The sequence below is a fragment of the Larimichthys crocea genome, chromosome XVIII, assembly GCF_000972845.2.
Source record: "Larimichthys crocea isolate SSNF chromosome XVIII, L_crocea_2.0, whole genome shotgun sequence".
In the NCBI taxonomy this organism is placed as follows: domain Eukaryota; kingdom Metazoa; phylum Chordata; class Actinopteri; family Sciaenidae; genus Larimichthys; species Larimichthys crocea.
Genome location: NC_040028.1, coordinates 1,740,055 through 1,764,899, shown reverse-complemented (window position 1 = coordinate 1,764,899; position 24,845 = coordinate 1,740,055). Strand labels below are relative to the sequence as shown.

Genomic DNA, 24,845 nt, shown 5'->3' with positions numbered 1-24,845 from the left:
ACAAGCACAGAGGCGGCAGTTAAACCTTCCAGTGCTGCTTCATAAGGCAATGTACTCATCTGAAAACATTTCAGACGCTGGAGTATGACTTTCTTTTCCCCCATGATGACTACTTCTTCACTTTGATGAATAAAAGAATAAACTCAACGAGTCTCAGTTGACCTTATTTAAATATATGAGTTCAATACAACTGAGAAGATTTTGGAATAACATATATGCATGGGCACAATTCATACCAAAAGCTTAAAGTAACATTGCACACACTCATCTTTACTACACTACACGCATGACAAGGTCGACATCTAATCCTCCAGGCACCCTGGAGCCTACACATAAGTTATGCACATAAGTTATGCACTTAAGTTATGCACATAAGTTATGCCAAGGACAGCGAGACAGGCCAACTAACCATGTCAAATGTCAATGTCAAAATTAAAAATTCTTATAAGATACACATTCAAACATTCCCTTATGGTCAAACATTTCTCCACAGTGGACTGAAGGTCATCTGTTTTCTTGCTGTAAAAGGGTTGTGAGATTAACATGCGTGTCACAATGGGTGGGACAGTGGCAAAAAGTTGACGTTGCTGGTCACACTTAAATCTTGCACAACAGGTGGTGCTGAAAGTTTGGTGATGTAGTGACTGGCAAAATGGTCGATAATGTTAGCCATCATAGTTCAGCAGGCTAGCTGTAGTTTATACTCTGGAAGAGACACGTCACATTTAATATGTACAGAGGCCCAGAATGGTCATAGAGAGAAAGACAATGTGTATTTATGCCACATTTTACTACACAGGATGCACAAAATACATCTGGCTCCTATGATTTAATTACTTTGTATGCACAAGATGAGCACACAAAATAACCTACACTGAATGCACAGTCTGCCAGTTTGCTGAAAAACTTTTCCAAGAACTTGCCATACAATTCTAGCTTTATCAACCTTCTTTACTGAAGACATATTAGAGCTCAGACAACACCAAGGTTAATGCACAAACATGATTCATTTAGAATGTATACAAGAAACTATTTAGGGCACAACTATGCACAGCTGATTAAGTCATGCTGTAGTTGTAGTGCTGTTGTTCTTGGGTGCAGGCTCTCTGTATGCACTTGGAATGAACTGTATTTTGTGTGCAGCTTTTTCTGTCACAGTTTGAAATCGTTGAAACAGTTGCTAACATGATGCTGGCACTGCTTAGTGCAGAGCCTTATTGCCTTTTTTATGTGCTGGTGCACGTCCCTAACCTCTCAGATTAAGAGGAGGCTACATGTTACATGTTGTAGGCACATCTGTCAAGATCATGTGTCTTCTAAAGTCTCTGGCCATATAATCAAATCATCCTTCAGAAGGTCAGTAAAATCCTCCAAGGCCTCGACCATTCTGTTCCAGGGGTCTGTTATGGTTCACACCTGTGCTTCCTCACTAATGGCAGTGCTTGATGCACCTAGCATGAAGCATATTAGCTGTTATTATACTTTTTAATGCTTTTAACAATGTATTGGATTACTTTGTCCTGTACATTCATTAAGATGTTTGCTCCGCCAAACAATACTTTGAATTGCCCCACTGTGGATGAATATAGTACATTGAATTGAAGTGGGCTGAATTGAATTGAATTGAGCCAGTCCACTGAACACAGGAAATTCCATTAGAATAATTTGGTTTCAGTTGAAAATGTCATTGTTGTATTGGTGTGACTTTGCCCAGAGACAGTGACCGTAGACAGCTCACAGTTTTAGTCACTTGTGCTGGACAGGGATGAGGAATCAGCACGTTGAACAGAGGCAGAGAGGAGGATACACTGTGTGCATGAACAGCCTCATTTACACCATCAGTGTCTCGGACAAAACCCATTTAAGATTTAAGACATTTTGATTACACTTATGTGTCTCTGTTGGCCAGACAGACAGATGTGACTACAATCAGTCTTCCTGGGTGTTTTCCTGGGCCACATGCAGATCAGGGTCAACCATCTTCTAGTCAAGAAGGTGGTAATACATCAAAAGCTGTATAGCAGCAACTCTGGTGTTTATAAACTACAAGCGAGACAAGGGTTTTATTGTGCTTAGCCTCAAACTATCTACGAAGGTGTTTTTAGCCTGCCATCGCTGTAAAGACAACTGTTAGTATGATGCAATAGAACCACAACAGCACCAGACACTGCAGCCTGCAAAATAATCAACATGGAAACAGCTGAGCAATGCCACCCTCATAACAGCAGGATTGCTGTGTCAGACTGCATTAGTTTTAATCTAGGTTTACCTAAAACCATGCTGTCTCTTGTTGCCTTTTGTTTTGTCATGGACATGTGTCTCAGTGTGTCTTCAGTGATGCAGATGTTATCATAGCGTGGTCCTACAATATTATTATCCATACTTTCTGCATTCTCGTATGCACATGATGCTTTATAGTTTGATCCACAGGCATAACATGCATGGAATGTAATGTCAGGTCCAGATTTCCTCAGGAGGGTGGAGGTTAAGTTGAGCTAATGACAAAGTAATTAGGAAACTACTCAAGTGTTAAATCCTTTAATGTTGTTGGTTTAGCTGCTTGACTGGGACTCTGCTCACAGCTCGATTGTCACTTCTACTTATTTATGCTGGCAAGCTGGTCTTGATCTCTGAGAACTCTCTCACCTGCACACACAGACAACACACAAACACATACAGGTTTACTTAGGTCCCTTTTGGGGACATTACATAGGCATAAGACATAATATTCTGAACCTTAATCTGTGAACCAAAAATCAGCTTTTTCACGATTGTTGACACTGCTTTAGTCCCCATTTGGACATGCCATACCTAACATATATTTAGTCTGAGATGTGTCCCTGAAGGTAGCCTAAGTCATAAATAAAAACACACACACACACGCAGTCAAAGCTGCTTGCCTGAAGTGTGTGAAGACAGAGATCAATGAATGGATGCATAAATGTTGTATAATTCATATTCCCTCTCTTGCTGTCTTCCCTTTTTCTGATTCTGCAGTGGCTCTGCTGGGTTCCCCCACTCATCAACTCGCAAACACTGTTTTTCAATTCCTGCCTCACTTCCTACATTATTACCTCTTTCTTCTATCCATGGTTGGAACATGTTTCCTGTTAGACATGTTCACTGTTAGACATGTTCTCTGTTACACATGTTCCCTGATAGACATGTTTCCTGATAGACATGTTTCCTGTTAGACATGTTTCCTGTTAGACACATTCACTGTTAGACACCTTCCCTGTTAGACACGTTCCCTGTTAGACACGTTTCCTGTTACACATGTTCTCTGTTACACATGTTCCATGTTAGACATGTTTCCTGTTAGACATGTTCCCTGTTAGTAACGTTGGCTGTTAGACATGTTCCCTGTTAGTAACGTTGGCTGTTAGACATGTTTCCTGTCAGACATGTTTCCGGTTAGACACGTTCCCTGTTAGACATGTTTCCTATTTAACATGTTCCCTGTTAGACACGTTCGCTGTTAGACATGTTCCCTGTTAGTAACGTTCCCTGTTAGACATGTTTCCTGTTAGTAACGTTCCCTGTTAGACATGTTTCCTGTTGGACATGTTCCCTGTTAGACACCTTCCCTGTTAGACATGTTCCCTGTTAGACACGTTCCCTGTTAGACATGTTTCCTGTTAGACACGTTCCCTGTTAGACATGTTCCCTGTTAGACATGTTCCCTGTTAGTAACGTTCCCTGTTAAACATGTTTCCTGTTGGACATGTTCCCTGTTAAACATGTTTCCTGTTGGACATGTTCCCTGTTAGACATGTTCCCTGTTAGACACACGTTCCCTGTTAGACATGTTCCCTGTTAGTAACGTTCCCTGTTAAACATGTTTCCTGTTGGACATGTTCCCTGTTAGACATGTTCCCTGTTAGTAACGTTCCCTGTTAGACATGTTCCCTGTTAGTAACGTTCCCTGTTCGACATGTTTCCTATTAAACATGTTCCCTGTTAGACACGTTCCCTGTTAGACATGTTCCCTGTTAGTAACGTTCCCTGTTAGACATGTTCTCTGTTAGACATGTTCCCTGTTAGACACGCTCCCTGTTAGTAACGTTCCCTGTTAGACATGTTCCCTGTTAGACATGTTCCCTGTTCGACATGTTTCCTATTAAACATGTTCCCTGTTCGACATGTTTCCTATTAAACATGTTCCCTGTTAGACACGTTCCCTGTTAGACATGTTCTCTGTTACAAATGTTCCCTGTTAGACATGTTCCCTGTTAGACATATTCCCTGTTAGACACGCTCCCTGTTAGTAACGTTCCCTGTTAGACATGTTTCCTTTACTGTTAGTAAAGCTAAGCTGTGGAGAGAGCTGCTTTTGAACATTAGGAAAGCTGTCACTTCAAATACATTCATTCATTTTAGATTCTTTCTTTCTTCTTATCTTCCTCAATAGACATATTCCCTGTTAGACATGTTACCCGTTAGACAGCAGGTAGCTCATCCCAGAGTTGTAGAAGCCTACAGTAATGAATGAAGTACTTAGATCCTTCACTTAAATAAAACTAACACAATGTAAAAATTATTGGCCGCAAACTGTGCTTTAAGTGCTTAGTACTCATTATGCATAATGACTCCTTTAAGCGGGTTGAGTCCAACAAGGTCCTAAAAGATCATACACGTTAAGAGTGCAGGGTAATATTTTATACATAATTATTTTGTGCAACATAATTCAGTAAATTGATTTTCTGTATTCATCATTCTCTGTCTCCGTCTTTCTCTCTCTCTCTATCAGGTTGGCTCTATGAGCTGGCCAAGCGCCTGGGTACCCCTTACTTCCTGTCCCCCCTGACAACACTGGTCCCAGCCACAGTCAGCAGCCTCCCAGCCAACAACAGTCAGTGGAACGTGTCTGGGTCAGACACTGGAAGGCAGGGCTCCTGGAACTCCAGCCAATATTACGGAAACATGTCAGGAGGCGAGGCTGTGTCGGGGACGGACACTGGGGGTGAGGGTTTTGGGGTGCTGGGTGGCGGCCCATCAATGCGTAGCAGCTACGTGACATCTCTCTACTTTGCTCTGAGCAGTCTTACAAGTGTGGGATTTGGGAATGTGTCAGCCAACACAGACTCAGAGAAGATCTTCTCCATCTGCACCATGCTCATAGGAGGTGAGATTTGTGTGTGAGAGTGTGTGTGGGAGTGTTTCAGTTAGTGCTCTTAGCTCGTGCCCCTCTCCTCCATTCATCCACTTTGTATTCATGTTGATTTCCCTCTCAGGATGTGAAGCTCTTCTTTTCTTCTCAATTTTAACTACTCAATCAGCTCGTTATCTGGTGCCAGTGAGATCACATCCAAACTGAGCACATTTTGATTTATCCTCTTTTTTTGTAAAAAATAAAATATCTCCTAATTCATACTGGTGACAAACAATAGATGTGTACACAAACTTTTCATTAGTCCCATGTTCTTAAGGTTGAGTTGGGCCGCAGTGGCAGCAAGTTTAGTGGGGAATCTTAGACATCCCTCTGCCCACAAAATATTCCAGCTCCTCCTGGGAGATCCTGAGGCATTCCCAGGTCAGAGAGGCTATATAGTCCTACAGCAAGTTCTGGGTCTGTCCCGGAGTCTCCTGCTAGTTAGATGTGGCTGGATCTAAAGGAAGGCATTCAGGAGGCATCCTAATCAGATGCCCAAACCACCTCAGCTGACTCCTTTTGACTTGAAGGAGCAGTGCTCTACTAAGTCCCCTCTGGATGTCTGAGCCGTCTCTGTCTAGAAGGCTGTGTCTAGACACCATGTGGAGAGAACGCCTTTCAGTGGTTTGTTTCTGCGATCTCATTCTTTCAGTCACTACCCAAGGCTCATAAACACAGGTGAGGGTAGGAACAAAGATGGACTGGAAAACTGAGCCTTCCAGTCCAGTACAATGTCTGGATTACTACCCACACTGTATCAATCCGCTGGTCAATCTCATGCTTAATTTTCTTGTCATTCATGACTGAGACCCCAGAATACTTGATCGCTGTTGGATGAGGCAGCAACTCACTCCACCCACGCCCAGAGGGAGTATTCCACCATTTGAGGGAGAGAACCATGGCGTCAGACTTAGAGGTGCTGACTCTCATCCTAGCTGCTTCATGCTTGGCTGCAAACTGCCCTGCCCCTGTCACAATCAAATGAAGCCAACAGAACCACATCATCTGCAAAAAAACAGACACACAGTTCTGAGGTGACTCAGTCCTTTAGCACAGAACAGAATTTGAGACAAAGGGCAATCTTGTCCAACACCCAGTGAGAGCATTGTTTATGCCAAGAATAGAGACACAGCTCTCGCTATGGTTGTACAAGGAACTTGAACTAAAGAACTAATAATTATCATCTTTTTTAAAAAACAGAGATTTATACTGAGCTGATGTTTTAAAAATGGTTTCTGGTCCTTTTGTTTGCAACTGTCTTTTTGTGCTCATAAAGAGAAGACACGACCAATAACATGTAATAACAAAATTTACAGTGCAGTACATATCTACATAATACACAGTTTCTTGTGTAATTTACACACTGTGTTTTAAGCAAAGGCTACACAACATTCTATTGTGTATTCTATACAAGCTTAGGGTTTTTCATCCTCTGAGTGGAGGCAGCAAGCAGTGTGTCATCTTCAGTCAAACACCCTCAGTGAATGAACTTCTGTTAGTCCATTGCAGATCAGATGATTAATGGGAGAAAATTGGAGAAAAACATTCAGCTCTGTCTTTCTCACACTGCAGACCTGACAGACTATTCATTTCAAAACAGTGAAAACACCTTATGATAATTAACTGAAGCCCAAATATGATCCTGCTTTGATGCTAAATAAATTTATGTGATGATTAAAATAGAAGTCTGCAGTGGAGTTGTATTTCATACATCCTGCCATTATTTCCAACTGTTTTATTTTCTGGGGGGTCACAGGTGGGTGCTGGAGCCAATCCCAGCTGACACTGGGCAAGAGATTGTCACAGTTCATCACAGGCCTAGAGATATGATGATTGAGGATAAACAATAAAGTCTAATACTTTATTTGCACTGTCTTTAAACACAAATGACTGACAACAGAGAGATGATGAGCACACCTAACATTAGCACCTTCTTGTGAAATATCAATGAGTAGTTATTACATCAGCACAGTGTTTTGAACAACCCACTTAACTGTCCTGAAATGCTCACATTCAACTTGTGCATGTGCATGGAGAAACTGCGTTTAGCCTCATTTTTAATGAGCACAAGTCATATTTTGCCTTTGAAATCATAATAATTGGGATATCTGGTATCTTCACAAAGGCATAGAATATGTGTGTACACACAGTGCACTGTGAATTCTGCTGATTTTTGTGCTGATGCACATCCCTAATGGAGAGAACTGAATGTTCAGGAAGAAAGCAATAAAAGATGAAATGGGAAAGAAAGGGAGGGAGTGAAAAGGTTATTAGGTGAGAGAAATGTCAGGATGTGATGATGTGTGGGGATGTCTCAGGCCTCAGTGCACATTAAGTGGGCTATAAATGACAGTACACACACACACACACACACACACACACACACACACACACACACCATACACAGAAACACTTTTACTATTGTACCTGCAAGGACATTGTATAGACTTATTGACTTACTTTCATTCTCCATCGGCTAAAATTTTAACTTAAACCACACAGGCAACTGACGTGAGCTCGCATGTGACAATGAACAGATTTAGTTTCCACAGTGACTACATCACACACTCACATGTACACACACACACACACACACACACACACACACACACACACACACACACACACACACACCAGTGGCAGTTTTTGAGTCAAAAAAGTAGTGAGGACAGGAGGAAAACCAACTCACGAAGTCGTTATTTTGCAACCAGCTGCTGAATGTCTGCTGAATGCAGATTTATAAATGGTGTGAGATATAACAAGTAACAGACCAGCCTACAGACAACACCTACATGCAGTTCATTGGGCTGCAGACTGCATGATGATCCACACTCTAATAGCACACTTATTGTCAAACATAGTTTCAGCTGAATTGAATTGCTTTTTATTTTGGATTTATTCTGATCTGGTTTACTTGCACCTTTTTCTGACGGCACTCCAAACTGAGAAAGCTTTACAAACGAGTCATTGTATTTTCTCATGGAAACAAATACCTTTATGTTAAAATGTATTTGTCCATGAAAACAAGACTATGTGCGGAGGGTTGTGCATCATGTTAAAATATATTTGCACTGGTGTGTCACCTGCAGTGGTGAGTTTACTCTTGTAGCTTCTTTTAGTTAACTGTGGTCATCTCACAATTAGATTACTGTAACACCCTCCTGACGGGCCTCCCAGTCTGCACAGTGAAACCCTTTCAGATGATCCAGAACACGGCAGCACACCTGGTTTTTAATCATTCCAAAAGATCACGTTACCCCGCTGCTCATTGAGCTGCACTGACTACTTGTAGCAGTCCACAATCCAGACTCTTCTCGTTGTCCCCCGTTGGTGGAACATGCCAGTTCCTACCAGATCAGGGGCGTCCCCTCTACCAGCTCTTCAGAGAGGACCTCCTCTCCAACACTACCAACAACTGGACATGCTAAATCTATCCCCCTCTACAACTGGACCTTGGTTCGAGTAGTACTTATTGCTGCACTAACATGTCCTAAGACTTTGACTATCTTGGCAGTCCGGCCTCTGCTGCCTCCCAGCTAATCTAAAAAGAGAAAGGAGGATGGGTGGAGCTGGCTCCAATGTCCAGCCACAGAGGCTGTTGCTTGTATAACATGAATACTGGGTGTGCTGGATCCCTTGTTAGCTTACAATCCCAGCTGTTTTGATTCAGTGCCACATTGTCTTGGTGCCACAAAATCTTAGTAAAGCATCAGTATGTTAAATATATGAATCCACAGGTCAAACAATTTACAATATATATGCTGTTTTAGTTTGTTTTTTATTAAACACTGCAATGTCCAGCTGTTTTAGAAATAAGAACCTTTTTAGATTTACATCTTCAGTGAACTCGGGGCTGAATGAAAGCCAAAAGGTATTCAGAGATGGAATGACACATTGTTGGTCTTTCCATGGGAGTTGTTGACAATATGAAAACATATAATGAAGCTATCCTTATCCTTTAATTAAATTTGGGGGTTTGGAGGTTTGTTCTTTGTGTTGAATTGATTTTTAATAACCTGTGTGTGTATAGTGAAAGCAGAGCAAGCCAAGCAAAACGAGAAGAGTAAAGAGAGGAGACAACGTATTCAATAATCTCTCTCTCCTCTTACTAAGTTGGGAGCTCTCGTGGTGAGCAGCCCTGAAGCAGTGGGTGCCCTTCAGCTGTAACTCAAAGATATTTTGACATTTTTAAGCCAAAGTTTTCCAAAATGTGAGTTGATTCACCGTGCCCAAAGGAGCAGTCATCCTAAAATAATGCTATTAGTTTGAGTTTCAGTGGACTGTGTAAGTGTCCTGTGATCTGAACGCTAACTCAGCAGCTTTTCTACTTGGGCAAGAATTACATTTAGGGAGCGAAAGCACCAAGCAGAAGCCTCCACACATTATAAGACAGATAGTTCCAGTACTCAATGGGTGGTTACTGGTGATAACATTCAAAGCAAACCTGAATGTGACTGTAGAAGTAAATATTAGTAGCACACCAAGATTCATAGGTCCTACTGGGACTGAAGTGGTTTAGAGTTTTAGAATAATAATTTAATTGTCTTATTGATGTTTTGTTCACAAGGAAAAAAAGGATTTATTCACCACTGAGATTATTGCACAGTAATCCACTTGAGGCGATGCTTTACGGTGGGTTTGGAGGAGCTAAGTCATTTTAAGCCTTGTGCTCTTTAACTTCTTGGGGCTTATAAAGACATCCTATAAAGCTTCCTGCTGTGGAGAAGCAATATGGGATTTTCCTGAGGGCCACTGTAGACAAAAAGGCAATGAAATAACTGTAATTCAATCTGTATTATCCTAAAAACGCACAACCTTTCCTCTGTCCACAGCACTCATGCATGCAGTGGTGTTCGGTAACGTAACGGCGATCATCCAGAGGATGTACTCGCGCCGCTCGCTCTACCACACCCGTACCAAGGACCTGAAGGACTTCATCAGGGTCCATCGGCTGCCGAAGGCCTTAGAGCAGCGCATGCTGGAGTGTTTTCAGACTACGTGGTCGGTCAACAATGGGATAGACGTCAGTGAGGTGAGGAGAGAGCTGACGTTCACACCAGACATGCTACATAAAACTATGAGAGCGACAATATTGAACTAAAGGGTGATTTCACTCAAAATGCAGTTTCAGTCAAAACTGTTTTAGTTGTTGAGGTTTTGAGATTTCTGCTATCACCCAGCGTGTCGGGAGAAAACATGACAGCAGTGGATTAAGTTGCAACCCTGGCTACATTATTCCATATTGTGACTTCACATGATCCAAAAGAACATCAACATCATATTAACCATTTTTTATTGGGGGCTCTATTTACAGAATGTGACAGAAATGGATGATAATATTTAAAACTGAGCCTTTAAGCTCCCTCTCTTTCAGCCAATCAAATCCACTCGGTGCTTAACAATTGAAATTTGCATGGAGAAAAATAAAAATGTTATTGTTAGCTGTATTTACAGAACGCCAGGGTCAAGCATAGATACCTTCAGTGAGTGGATGGAAAGTGTATTTTCAAAAATAGGGAATAAAACTATTTTCATGTGTGGGGATTTTAATATTGATTTATTGAATCCCAATAAACACAATACTATAGATGAATTTATCAATACAATATACAGTATGAGCCTATTTCCAAGAATCACTAGACCTAGCAGAATCACTTCTCATTCTGCTACTTTCACTGATAATTTTTTCACCAATGACATCGATAATAATATAATAATTAATATAACTGTTAATTAATGACATAAGTGACCATTTGCCAGTGTGTACAGTTTATGACATTGGACACAGGAAAAAGTCAAACAAGCAAACAGTATACAGAAGAGTAAGAACAGAAGAATCCATTAACACACTAAAAAATCAATTATTGGAGCATAATTGGGAAAATATATATAGAGAGAAAGATGTTAACCTTGCATATGACGAGTTTCTAAGAATATTTTGTTCATTATATGATAAGCATTGTCCAGTGCAGAAATATAAGAGGAAAGTAGCATATACAAATTGCCCATGGATTACTAAAGGCCTACAAAATGCCTGCAAAAAGAAGAATACACTTTATAGAGAGTTCATAAGACAGAAAACTAAAGAGGCAGAATGTAAATATAAAAAATAAGTTGACTAATATTATAAGGGCAAATAAGAAAAATTACTAGAGGGGGATATTAGATGATAATAAAAATACCATTAAAGGAATATGAAAAATATTAAACAATATTATAAGAGATGGATCTAAACACAATAGTCTGCCTAAGTATTTCATTGATAAGGATACTGAAAATTATAACATGACAGATGTGGCTAATAGTTTCAATGAATTCTTTGTAAGTATTGGACCTGAGCTTGCGACAAAAATCCTTTATTCAGGGAGAAATCCTTGTTCATTGTTTCTACAAGCAGTGGATAAAAATGAAATCTTGAATATTGTCAAAAAATGTAAGAACACGGACTCAATATGGTACTAATAAAAAAGGTCATTGAGGGCATTGTTGGCCATTCACATACATCTGTAATTTATCATTTCAAACTGGTTCATTTCCAAATAAAATGAAAATAGCTAAAGTCATACCTCTGTTCGAGCTGGAAACAAGCATCATTTCATAAACTATAGACCTGTCTCCTTGCTCCCACATTTTGCAAAAATACTGCTAAAACTCTTCAACAAAAGATTGGACATGTTTTTAGAAAAACACAAAATTCTTGCTGAGAATCAGTATGGGTTTAGGTCAAAAAGATCAACATCTTTGGCAATAATAGAGGCAATAGAAAAAAATCACAAATGCAATAGACCGTAAGCAATATGCTATTGGAGTATTTATTGATTTAAAAAAGGCTTTTGACACAATTTACCATGAAATATCAATCAAAAAACTGGAAAGATATGGCATCAGGGGAATAGTGCAGGATTGGGTGAAAAGTTATTTAAGTCGGAGACAGCAGTTTGTGAAATTGGGTGATTGGGACTGTTTAGACATTGCTTGTGGTGTCCCACAGGGGTCGGTGTTGGGCCCCGAGTTTTTCATTTTGTATATTAATGATATATGCAAAATCATTAAAGTGTTGCATTTTGTGTTGTTTGCTGATGACACAAATATTTTCGGTTCTGGGGAAAACTTACAAAAATTACAATATGGTTCAACAGAAATAGGTTGTCATTAAATCTGAGCAAAACAAAATTAATGGTATTTGGTAATTGTCCATTCAATACAGAGGTATTAATAAAATTAGAGGGAGTTAAAATAGAAAGAGTTCACGAAATAAAATTTTTGGGGGTAATTATAGATGACAGAATCAATTGGAAATCGCATATCAAACATGTACAGACCAAAGTCTCAAGAAGCATTGCAATAATAAACAAAGCAAATAAGGTTTTGGATCAGAAATCACTGCAACTCTTTACTGTTCCCTAGTCTTGCCATACTTTTAATACTGTGCTGAGGTCTGGGGCAACAACTATAAAACATCACTACAACCACTAAGCACCATTAAAAAAAAAGCAATACGAATCATACACAACGTTGGCTATAAGGAACACACAAACCTTATTTCTACAGTCCAAGTTACTAAAATTTACAGACATTGTGGAATCAAACATCAAATCAAAAATCAAACTGCTCAAATAATGTTTAAAGCTAAAAATAATCTTTTACCAATAAATATACAGAAATTTTTCATTATGCATCAGGGGAGTTATAATTTAAGGGGGAAAATAAACTTTAATCTAACTTTAATTCGGACAAAGAGGGTTTTTGTGTTTCAGTTAGTGGGGTGAGACTATGGAACAGGTTGATCATGGAGTTGAAACAATGTCCAAATATAAAACAGTTTAAAATTAGGTACAAAGACACTAGTTTTAACGGTACAGGGATGAGGGAGGTGTTGGGTAGCACTAAGTGTTATGAGGTTATTTGTTTGTTTGTTTTTTGTATTGTTTCTCTTCGAGCATGTGTATATGTGTGTCTGTATGTGTGTATTGTATTAAGTGTATATGCAGGTTTTATTTTGTTTGTTTGTTTTTTTGTAATACAAAGTCAGGGATTCTATTTATCTATAAGTACCAGGTATATCTAAACAAGTTGCAAGGAAGCTTGGTATCGTCACTCATTATTTAAAGAGAAGGGGTGGGAGTTTATAAGTTATTCTTCTTCTCACTCCTTTTTGAATATGTTTAAATGTTTTGCCTTATTTTTATTTTTTGCATATTCGAAATAAACACTTCAATCAATCAATCAATCAATCAATCAATCAATCAATCAATCAATCAATCAATCAATCAATCAAATATGCAAGCATTGTATGCCTAAACTCCAAAAACAATGTAAATAAGTTGCTCAAATCTTGGTAAGGACATTTCCTTGTCAACCATATGGAAACCTACGCTCTTATCTCCAATACAATGAAGGTGAACCATTTACAATGCTTACCTTCTATGTTTTATTTAATTACTCAGCATTTAATAAATCCACTGAGATTTGTGGATTCTTCTGGAGAATATGTTTATGTTGGTTGAACTATGCTTTCATGCCCCTTTTTAAAGATATTCTATTTATGTGGATTACTTTACTGAATATATCATTTTATTTCAGAATAATTCTTGATTACCTGAATCATGATGGCCTTTCGTTAGCATCATTGTTTCCTTATTGTCCCAAATCAATCACTGAATCACTGCAAGAAGAGCACATGTGGATCTAATCATTGGTGACTATGACCTGCTCCAGCAGCCATGCAGCAATTTAGAATGTTATATTATGTCAGTTATTTCTCAGATGTCTATAGCCTTCTGTCAGCAGCAGTATTAACCCTCTCTCACTTTACAGCTACTGAAGGACTTCCCGGACGAGCTGAGGGCTGACATCGCCATGCACCTGAACAAGGAGCTGCTCCAGCTGCCCCTGTTCGAGTCAGCCAGCAGGGGCTGCCTGCGCTCCCTGTCCCTCATTATCAAAACCTCCTTCTGCGCTCCGGGCGAGTTCCTCATCCGGCAGGGAGACGCCCTGCAGGCCATATACTTCGTCTGCTCGGGGTCCATGGAGGTCCTGAAAGACAATACTGTGCTGGCTATACTGGGTAAGTCAGAGGAACAGAATGGTGGTTCACAGACAGAAAGGTTCATGATGTGGATCCTCAAAAGAGCAAAGTTTACTTTTGTTTTTGCAATTTTTCAATGTGCAGTGCATCTATAAAAATAAGTCTTGATAGGAACACAAACAGCTTGGTAAGATTCTGCAGAGTACATCTAAAAGCAGAGAGTATGTGTGTTACAAACTTTAGATGTTTTGCTTCTCCATGCTTCTCTCTATATATTTATGCATTTGGGGCTGAGCCAACATATACTTGCTTTTAGTTTTCCTTAAATATTCATTTTATTCCCAAATTAATTTGAGGGATAACATCACTTTTTCTAGTACTAATTAATTAGTGAAGAGATGGGAACAAAAATGAATAATGTAATGACTTCAGTAAAAATACAGAGCATTAAAAAGCATGTGATTGGATTTGTTGACTGCTGGATTGTGAAAATGACATGCTGCTTACCTAATTAGACTAAAATCCAAAAAGTGTGCTCCGTTATTTGAGGGAAATTTGGAGTAAACTTGTGACACAGAATGAAAACTACACAGTGCTTGTGGCTTTGATATCCATTTATTTGTCAAACAGAGACTTTATGAGAGGGTGTGAGATGCTCATGATCTGTGGAACACTGTGTTGCATAGTTAATGAAGATGAATTGTTGATTTGAAAACTCTGAGAAGAACGAGGCGAGTACGTGTGTTTGATATCAAATGCTGTTAATGAAGTATAGAGAGAAAAAGATGATTATAACAGATTATCTCTCAGTTCGATGATTGCAGTTAAAATATCTCACAGTGCTGGGTTTGGTTTCATCCAATCAGACCTGCAGAGCAACCTGATCTGGATTTGAGTGGAAATTAGGTTGATGAGGGAAACAAAGGAAAGAAGGAGGGAGGAGAGGACACAAAGACTGTATCAGTCAAACAACAGGGAAGGCAGGGCTGAGTGAGCGCTAATAAAGAGCTGCTGTTTGTGCTCAGCTGCTTGAAAGAGTTATCACCGTGTTTGACACACACACAGAGTCGAGGCTTCCCACAGTGCTGAGCCTGTGAGCTTTACAGTGTGATCCTTCAATCCAGCGTGAATACAGCTGTAGGAAGTCTTGCTATCAGACCTCACATATCGCAGAGAATAGACATTAAAACGAACAAGGATATTTGGAGGCTCCTGGTGTGTGTTTGTGCTGCAGATAGTATGAATAGGCATAATTATGTATACATACTGCAGATCCTGGGGATAACCTACACACTTTGAACTTCAAATACAGGAAATATAACAGGGTTACATAGACACATAGATTGTACTACTCAAAATGGAATAAACAAGGCAAAAAGATGTGCAGACTGAAAATCTACACATTTCTAGTAATTAGACCTCATGTCAGGAACAAGAACCCTTTCTACGTACTGAACCTATGTTCAGCAGCAAATCAACCATCAGGCTTCACACGCATCTGAGAAAACATCTTCAAAATTTAGCCAAATAGCGTCGCCTGGAAAGCACTGAGCTGTCGTGGAAAATGTATGCAACAGAATGAGTCAGTGTTGTTATATGAGCTGTCACAGGAGCTGGAAGCAGCCAGCCGCTGTAATTACTACTCTGTTCAGGGGGAGGAAGATGTTTGGTGGGTGGTTTGCAGTTATGTTTTTTGTAGCTAGGAACATGCCGATATGAAATCTAATCTGCGCATTTTCATGGTTTGAATATTACCTCAGTCATAACCAAAATAAGAGACGCTGGCAGCATTACAACAAACTTATAGATATGAATTTGTACAATTTATACAAATCTGATGAAAATGTAAAAGATAAACCTTTTTCTAATATATTTTTGACATGGTTTCCATTTATTTTCTGCCATGATAAATATGTTATATGTATATGTAATGTTCCAGACATGCTGTCCTGTCCTCAGTGTGTGGTGGAAGAGGGCATCGCTTTGTTTTAACTGCAGTTAGTGCAATAATGTCAGTCAACAAAACACATTCATAAAGAAGAACTGTACTGTAATGATGATTAATAAGTGTCTCATCTCTGTCTGTCATGATGGACAGACTCTGCACAAATTAAGACAGGTTGGTTGCCCCAGACTAGTTTTAGTGTTGGGATCAGTATTTTCACCAAATTGAAGAGATCACAACATGTGATCTGTTTCCTCAGTCAATTTTTGATTGATTTCTGCCATGTCAGCACAACAGCTGTCTCACACTTTGAGCAGTTGCATTACCTCTGACATGGCTGCTGTCAAAAGATCTGTCCACATCTTCACAGCCATCGTTCAATATATTACATATCTTATTTGAACAAAAATTTACATTTTGGTATCTATGAAGACCACTGCCTCATAAAATTTAATTAATACTTGACTTAATGCTGGCTCAATGAGACCACAACATATAAAAAGGACACCACACAAAAGTTTCAAAGTTTGCAAAAGAAAAAAAAGGATTCTTTATTGATAAGTTAGCACTAGGGAAAAAAAGAAAAAAGGAAAACATTTAACCCATAAAGTAATGAACCAAAAAGAGATGGAGACCCCAGCCAAAAGAAACACAAGAGGGGGAAACACAGGGCCAGCCATGCTGTGGGCCATCGCACCCTGCACTTCCCCACTAACTAGGGAAAAACAGGCCTAACCTAACACAAAACAAAAAACTGGACTACCGGTGGTCTCCAACTCGAACTAAAATAACAAACTAAAATAAGAAAACTCTGCCATCACGGACACAGGGAAAAAGAAGGGTTACTTCAGCTCGAAAGAAAGAAAAGCAAACCTTCCCCTGCTGCTGCTGCCCCAGAGTCAGAGAGTGTGGCCTCCCTCCGCCTCCTCTTTAACCCCTCCCTGATTACCAAATTGACTGCCGCCTGTGGAGGAAGGAACAACGAGGGAGGACAGGAGGGAGAACAGCTGCCCCGAAACGAAAAGAAACACCCCCACTACCTGGCTACCTGGCCACACATAACAACCATTATAGTCTGTCTGTAGTGCATTGTGGGGAGTACCTGGAGAGAACCCACACAGACACAGGGAGAACATGCAAACTCCACACAGAAAGGCCCCAGCCAAGGTTCAAACCAGGATAATGAAGGAACCATTAGAATGAATTATAATGCATTCATAATGCTTTATGACTACACTCATAAACTTGCATAATGTTTTTTGGTACACTGTATCTATTCTAACCACTGACAGTATAAAGAAATGTGGATCATTGATGGACCTGAAGCGGGCTGAATGACACCTGGGTGCTCAAAGAAGCCATCTGTGATGGCACCCACCTGTCAATCAAAGTGGCCATGCTGTTAATTTTGCATAACTTTTGGGGCGGTCAGTAGTGTAGTGGGTTAAGCAGCCGCCCCGTGTGTAGAGGCTTCAGTCCTTGCTGCAGTCGGCCCCGGTTCGAATTCCGCATCAGACGGCCATTTACTGCGTGTCAATCTCCCTCTCTCTGCCCCCTACTTCCTGTCTATCTTCAGCTGTTCTATCATAAAAGGCCAAAAAAAATTATCTTAAAAAAAAAGTTGCATAACTTTAATATAATTTGAACAGGTGAGTTCTAAAAGACTGTGAGTCTGACTCACTTCTGGAGCCAGCCTCAAGTGGATGTTTGAGGAACTGCAGTTTTTGGCACTTCCGCATCAGCTTCACTTCACAGACACAGAGCTTGCCACTTGGTTATAGCATATTATGAGTTCTTACAGTTGATTGTTGATGTGTAGTCATAATTTGTTATAAGCTCCATCAGTCAGCCTGTAGTTATCACTAGTCAAGAGCATCCATAAGACACTTGAAGTTATAATTGATTATAAGTCACATCTATAATATTTTATAGTGCATCAGAAAGCATTATGTGTGTAAGATAAAGCATTATGCATGCATCATAATTATCGGACTATAGAAATTTCCAGTGGATAAATCCAGTGGGGGGCTTCATGTTTATGTTCAGCATGAGCAGCTACGTCATGACGCAGTGTGAACATAGAAGTTGTATGTTTTGGTCGGGCAGAAAGGGCACTTCAAACATGTAGTGTGAGTTAATGCAACATACAAGACTAACGCACAGTGCACAGTGTCTGCCCAGCTTAACACACTGAGTGCTCACAAATGGTAAGATATTTCCAAATCCTCCATTTGAGTCACAAAAAGAAATGTTGTGGTAAAGTGGTAAAAAATCTCTTGTGTGGACATGTAGCTTGTCAGTTGGAAGAGATGGTGATGGTGGAGTTACACACTGAGGATAAGATGCAGGCTTCCACATTGAATTCTGCTTTTTGGCATAAGCATGTAACTGTGAGGAAAACATTTGTGCGTGTGCGTAGGTGTGCGTGCATGGCATTTGAGAAATGGTGTGATCATATGTCCTCAGTCACATTGGTCTCTGGAGATGTGAAGGCGGAGTTGTTCCAGTGAAGCCTAATATTAAACAGGACTGATTTGCAGACAGTGCGTGGGTGGAAAACCCAGAGAAGTCATGCTCTGTGTGGCCGCTTTTACAGTACCACAGCTACAAATAACACAGCTACCACGATCACATTGCAGATCATCATCTATACCTTTAAACAATCCACACTTCATTTACTCCATTATGTTCATTAATTACGCAGACACTGCAGTGTTCTTTTCTTTCCTTTTGTTCTGCTCATTCTTTCCATCTTTTATATTCTGTTTGACATGACAGCTGTACTCAGTCCTCCTCAGGAAAACAACAGACTCGTGTCAGACCTACTACAACATACATTCATGAATTGACGGGTTTCCTGTTTCCAGCAGGAGTAACCCTAACCATATTTATTAATGTAACCATGACAACGAATGTCCCCCAACATTAGAAATTTAACCATTTCAAATCACGACGTGTGATCTTTCCCTAAACCTAACCCAACCTTATTTAAACACAGCTCTGACACAGTTTTTGGAGGGCACAGACACATTATGTCATTCAGAGCAGAATAAGACAGAAATAGACAACACTGAACAGTTTTTTATGCAACAGATCAGGTGCATATAAATTAAAAATTAAAACCAAAATAACAAACATAAAAACTGCTGATAGAAACTTCAGAACAATGTATTTGTTGTTTTATTTGGACGACTTGGTTGGAAAAAACACAAAATTAGTTTCTCATTTAATCAATAAACAAAAATATAGTGAAAAAAAATAGTGAAAAATGCTATTAAATTTCCCAGAACACAAATCATGAAATAGTTGTTGTTGTCTGACCGTCAGTTCAAAACCCAAATACATTCACTTTACAATGAATGTAAACAGGGACAAGCTGTAAATCCTCACATCTAAGAACGTGTCATTAGAAAATGTAATGAACATCAAACAGTTATCATATTTTAGTTATATATTTGTGTTTTTCCCTTATTCCAGCCATGCCAGCCAGAAGAGTAAACAGATTTCAGTGACACTGGTTTGATTCTGCACAACATTCAATGACTCACTGGTGACTCAAAACTTGTCAACTCTACCAACTCAGTTGGTAGAGCAGCTGCCCCATGTACAAAGGCTCAGTCCTTGCTGTAGAAGCCCAGGGTTCTAATCCGACCTGTGGCTCTTTCCTGCATGTCATTCCCCATCTCTCTCTCCCTGCATTCCTGTCACTCTTCAGCTGTTTCTATCAAATAAAGCTTGAAAAGACCAAATTAATAAATAATGAATAGATGTTACCCATCTGTGAAAGTGAGTTAAAGGATCAGTTCTCATGAGTGGTAGTCGAACAGATTTTTGGGTTGAGGTTCTCAGCTACCTCCATCAAATGGAGGTGTAATATGTTAGCTCAGCATGTTAGCGCCAAACATAATGTAGAGCTGAGGCTGATGGGAATGTCATCTTCAAACCAAAATCAAACTTTGGACCTCCAGTGATCACATGTTTAATCTATCCTGAGGGGAACATGAATGAACTGCTGATCTGTCACAGCCCTTCAGAATGTCTGCAGTGCTGCCGCTCACTCTTCATGTTTAGACTACTCTGTGCCCTCATGAGTGAATGGATTTACATCACACATCTTCTCTCTCAGTGGCTCCGGTAGCATCAGGACCTAGTTCCTGTGTCACTTCAGAGATTCAGTCTTTATGTCTGTAGACACATACAGGAACGTTTAGCAGTAACAAATCTGGAAACTGTGTGGTCAGACTAAATGTCACACCTGAGACAACAACCACGAGTCATTTCTGTAGTCGGCTGTCTAAAGCGGGCTAAAATCTCATTTCCTCTGGATGAGCTTGAAAGCATTCACAACACTAATCCAGCGAACAGCTTCTCTGAGGTGTGTGTGTAGGTGTGTGTGAGAATGTGTAATAGACACAGAGATGAGGGAGGATTTGTGCTTGTTTGTGCATGTGTGCGTGTCAAGGACAGATGTATATGTCTCAAAAGTCAGTTTCTCAAAAGGTCAAGATGAATTGAATTAATGGTCTGTACCTGTGTGTGTGTGTGTGTGTGTGTGTGTGTGTGTGTGTGTGTGTGTGTGTGTGTGTGTGACATGAAGTGGATTTATCTTCAAATGCCAAGCCCCCGGCCCATATTTGATCTTGATCATGACGCACGCACACACGCATACACACATCAATAACTGGAATGCGATGCTGTGCTGGTATTAATAATGAATAGATTGTACATTATTAAAGCACCTTGATTATTAATGCTGAAGTGTGGATCAAGCAGAGCCCTGCGCAACCCATGAAGCTCTCCACATGGCAACGTCCAATCACGGCCTTTACCAAGAACTTGCAGCGTCTCCAGTGTTCTTCCATAAAATTCCACTGTGTGTCTGATATTAAAAGGGTTAATTTCAAACTGACCCAACACACACACACACTAATTAGCATCATGTTAAGCTAAGCATTTTATCAAAGCTAAACTGCCCCCCCTTCTCAGAGATAGCAGCCAGGGAACAGCCATGTCATGATTTGAAGACTTCAGTTCATTATTTCCATCATGTGCCCCGGCTGCAGTGCTGCTCCTTCTTTTCTACAACAGAAAAATGAAGTGACTGCAGCATGCATGCTGGATGTCTGCTCAAATGTGTTTTTAATGGCCATATAAATCATTTTGATCCACACGTGGTAAACGAAACCTGTTGGTTCTACCGATGACGTTCAGCCAGTCAACACTCAAGGCTAATTTTTTGCAGATGTCGTTAAAACTGGAGTGGTGATGAGCCCTTTACTTCGACCGTCACACCAAATCAGTGTAATGTATGGAGGCATGTAATACCTTAAATGAACTGTGTGTGACAAATGTAAAAAATGACCTTTTGTTTCACCAGCCAGCCAGGTCAAGCTTCCGAGTTATAGTCAGCATGGCAAGATGAGAGGATGAGTCTTTTTAAAGATGTTTTCAGGTTTAAAGAAATTCCACATTTAGATCAAAGGACAAAAGAAATAGCACAGACAAACAAACGACTTGAATGACTGCATAAAATGAGCAAAGCTCCTTCACTCAGACACACAGACGGCGACACATTAAAGACTAGAAAAATAGACACTCTTAAATGTCACTCTCAAGTACTCATCTCCTGCTCACTTTAACATTTCGCTGTGATTGTGGACAAAAGCTGCTTGTGAAGCTGCTGACGCTCGTGGCTGTGCTGCCATCCCATCATCTCTGTGACAAAAGACAATTGGAGCTGAACTGCAGTGAGGTGGTGGTGGGGCGGGGAGCGGGGAGGGGGGGTGATGTGAAAAACATAGAGAGACAGACGGAGCATGTGAAGAGCCCATCATGCCAAATTAAGTAGAAGCACAGATGGGGTGGAGGTGGGGGTGGGGTTGGTTGGTGGGGTTGGTGAGATTGCGGAAGACTGTTGGACAGCGTTGAGTGCTGCGACAGCAGGATGTGGAGGTGGCTCGAGGTTCAGACGAGGGGTGGAGAGCCATGTCCAATAGCTGCTGTTGCTCACATGGCATGCTCCAAGCTTCCGCTCAGCCTCCCCTCTCCCTCCCTCCCTCCCACCCCCTCCCCTCGCTTTTCTCACCCCTCCCATCCATTTCTCCCCAATGAGCCCGTGCCAGTCTGCAGCAGCCCCCACACTGTGTCCCTCTTCAGTTCCTCCGTCACCTTTCCTTTCCCTTGTTTCCTCCATCTTCTCACCCTCCCTCTTTTCAGTCCTCCTCCAGACTCCATCACCCATTTTAGGTCCCTGCCCTGTCTTCCTCCATCTTGCCTCTCCTCCCTCGCTCTCTGCTCGTTTTCCTCCAGCCCCCTCTTTCTTTTCCTCGCTCAGTCTTTGTTTGATTTTTGGACTTGTTTTTCTTCATTCTGCAGGTCTGTTGCTCCTTGTAGACTATACTACTATACTACACCATGCTGTGTGTTCAGTTATCATTATTCATAAAGACACTGCACAGATATACTTTAAAATAACAAATTATAATGTGAACAGGAATCTTCAACACTCATAGCTTTGTCTCTCCTGACTTCAGCAGTGGCGACTGTATTGTAAAACCTCTGTTCACTTCTGTCATGTCGCTCACTGTACATTTGAACCACTCTCACCTGCTTTCATTGCTTTCATATGAGTCCACAGTTCCACTGCTGTCCACCTGTTATTTGACTTAGAGTTCACTTCAGCTCCTTTCAGCACTTTCACTTCAGCCTCAACTTAACTCAATGCTTACACTTAAATTAACACTTCAGCCTCATTCAGTGCTTCCACTATACCTGCCATTGCAGCACTAATAGCATTTTGACTGCCAAGTCAACTTCTTTTCAAAACATGCTGCCATTAGAAAGCTGCCTTCTGTTTGTGGGGTTAGTGTTTACGTGTCCTTCCCCTTTCAGTTGTGAAATCAGTGTTTGGACTGCTTTTGTCATATAGATCAATGTGCCAATTTAATTTATTTCTGGAATGTGTAACTTCTAACAATCTGCATAGCTTTGTGAATCTTATAAAAACCATTTTACTTGGCTTTAATTGGCTCAGCTTTCTTTCTCTCAGTGACTGTAGTGATCTTCATATGCAGAATCAGTGGTAGAACTCTTTTAGGTGCTTTATTTTTCAGACCAAAGGACTCCAACTGAGCGGTTTGCATGTGTCTAAGCCACCATTCACAACATGCAACAGGTACCACACTGAATAGACATTAAAAGGCATAAACGTGTCGGCGCATCTTTCTGCATTTGTGTGTATTTGTCTTACATGTCTCTGTGTTGGTGCCCCTCCCCAGGTAAAGGAGATCTGATTGGTTCAGACTCTCTGACAAAGGAGCAGGTGATTAAGACCAACGCCAACGTCAAGGCTTTGACCTACTGTGACCTGCAGTATATCAGCCTCAAGGGCCTCCGCGAGGTCCTCCGACTCTACCCAGAGTACGCCCAGAAGTTCATCAGCGAAATACAACACGACCTCACGTACAACCTGCGAGAAGGCCACGGCTCTGATGTGAGTGCACACAGGAATGTGAGAGAGCTGTGAATGAATTGTTGTTGAAGCATTTTGATCATCAGGCACAAACTATTTCTGTTTTATTTACATTTTGAACCATCTTTTATATTGATTGTGTTGGATGATTTTATTAAAAAAAAAAATTAAATAACCCCAGCTCACTATGTAGCACGTATCCACCACCACCATCACCCCTTTACCTCCAGCTGGACCAGAGACACTCCTTGGGTTGTTTCATGTCATCCCATATAGTACTGTATAGTTTTTACTTTGTGAATGCACAAACAATGCAAAGGTCCTTGTGTAGAGTCACTGTTTAGTTTGTCCACTCTGGGCTACTGTAGAAAGATGGCAGTTCAACATGGCAGACCTGTAGCACCTGTAGGTAAAAAAAAAAAGGGTGTGAGTGTGTGTGTGTGTTTGTGTGTGTCAACCCCATGACTGGTGATCTGTCCAGGCTGTAGGCACTTGTCACCCTGGGACCAGGCGCAGGATGCTACTTAGGAGTGTAGGGGTGGTAGAGCAGGTTGTCCACTATCAGATCAGATGATCGGGGCTTCGATCTTTATTTAAAGTCTGCATTTCAAGTGTCCTTGAACAAAATACTGGGCCCCAAATTGCTGTACCATGGATATTTGATTGGTTAGCTGATCAGTATGAATGTGTGTGTGTTAATGGGTGAGTGTAGAAGCACCTTGAGTGCTCAGACTACAAAAGTGTATTTACCTTTTACTTTAATTAGCCATATCAAATCAAATCAAATCAATTTTATTTGTATAGCCCAAAGTCACAAAGTACATTTGCCTCAGAGGGCTTTACAATCTGTACAGGGAGTGACACCCTCTGTCCTTAGACCCTCGGTTCGAGTGAGGAAAAACTTGCCCACAAAAACCCTTTTAACAGGGAAAAAAGGTGGAAGAAACCTCAGGAAGAGCCACAGAGGAGGGATCCCTCTCCCAGGACGGACAGACGTGCAATGGATGTCACGTGTACAGGACAAATCAACACAAACATATTGTACAATGACTGATAAAATGACAATGAATTATAATGAATGATAAAAATGATTACAGTAATAGATATGGTAGTAATAATGACAGTAATAATATATGTAGTGGGCGTCATGCAGGATCACAGCAGCAGCCACGATCCACGAGAACCTGCTGGACGACAGAGCACAGAAACTCCGGGGAAGTTTGGTTAGTAACATGCATAAATGAGACAT

General features: G+C 40.6%; 1 protein-coding gene across 1 annotated transcript in view; it reads left to right on the top strand.

Moving 5' to 3' along the window:
* Positions 1–24,845, top strand: part of kcnh3 (potassium voltage-gated channel, subfamily H (eag-related), member 3) — a 149,126-nt gene that overhangs the window by 110,034 nt on the left and 14,247 nt on the right. The window contains exons 8-11 of the mRNA XM_027291202.1: positions 4,751–5,125; positions 9,985–10,184; positions 13,970–14,219; positions 23,403–23,617. Of these exons, the coding sequence (XP_027147003.1) occupies positions 4,751–5,125; positions 9,985–10,184; positions 13,970–14,219; positions 23,403–23,617 (1,040 nt within the window). The remainder of the gene's footprint in view (positions 1–4,750; positions 5,126–9,984; positions 10,185–13,969; positions 14,220–23,402; positions 23,618–24,845) is intronic.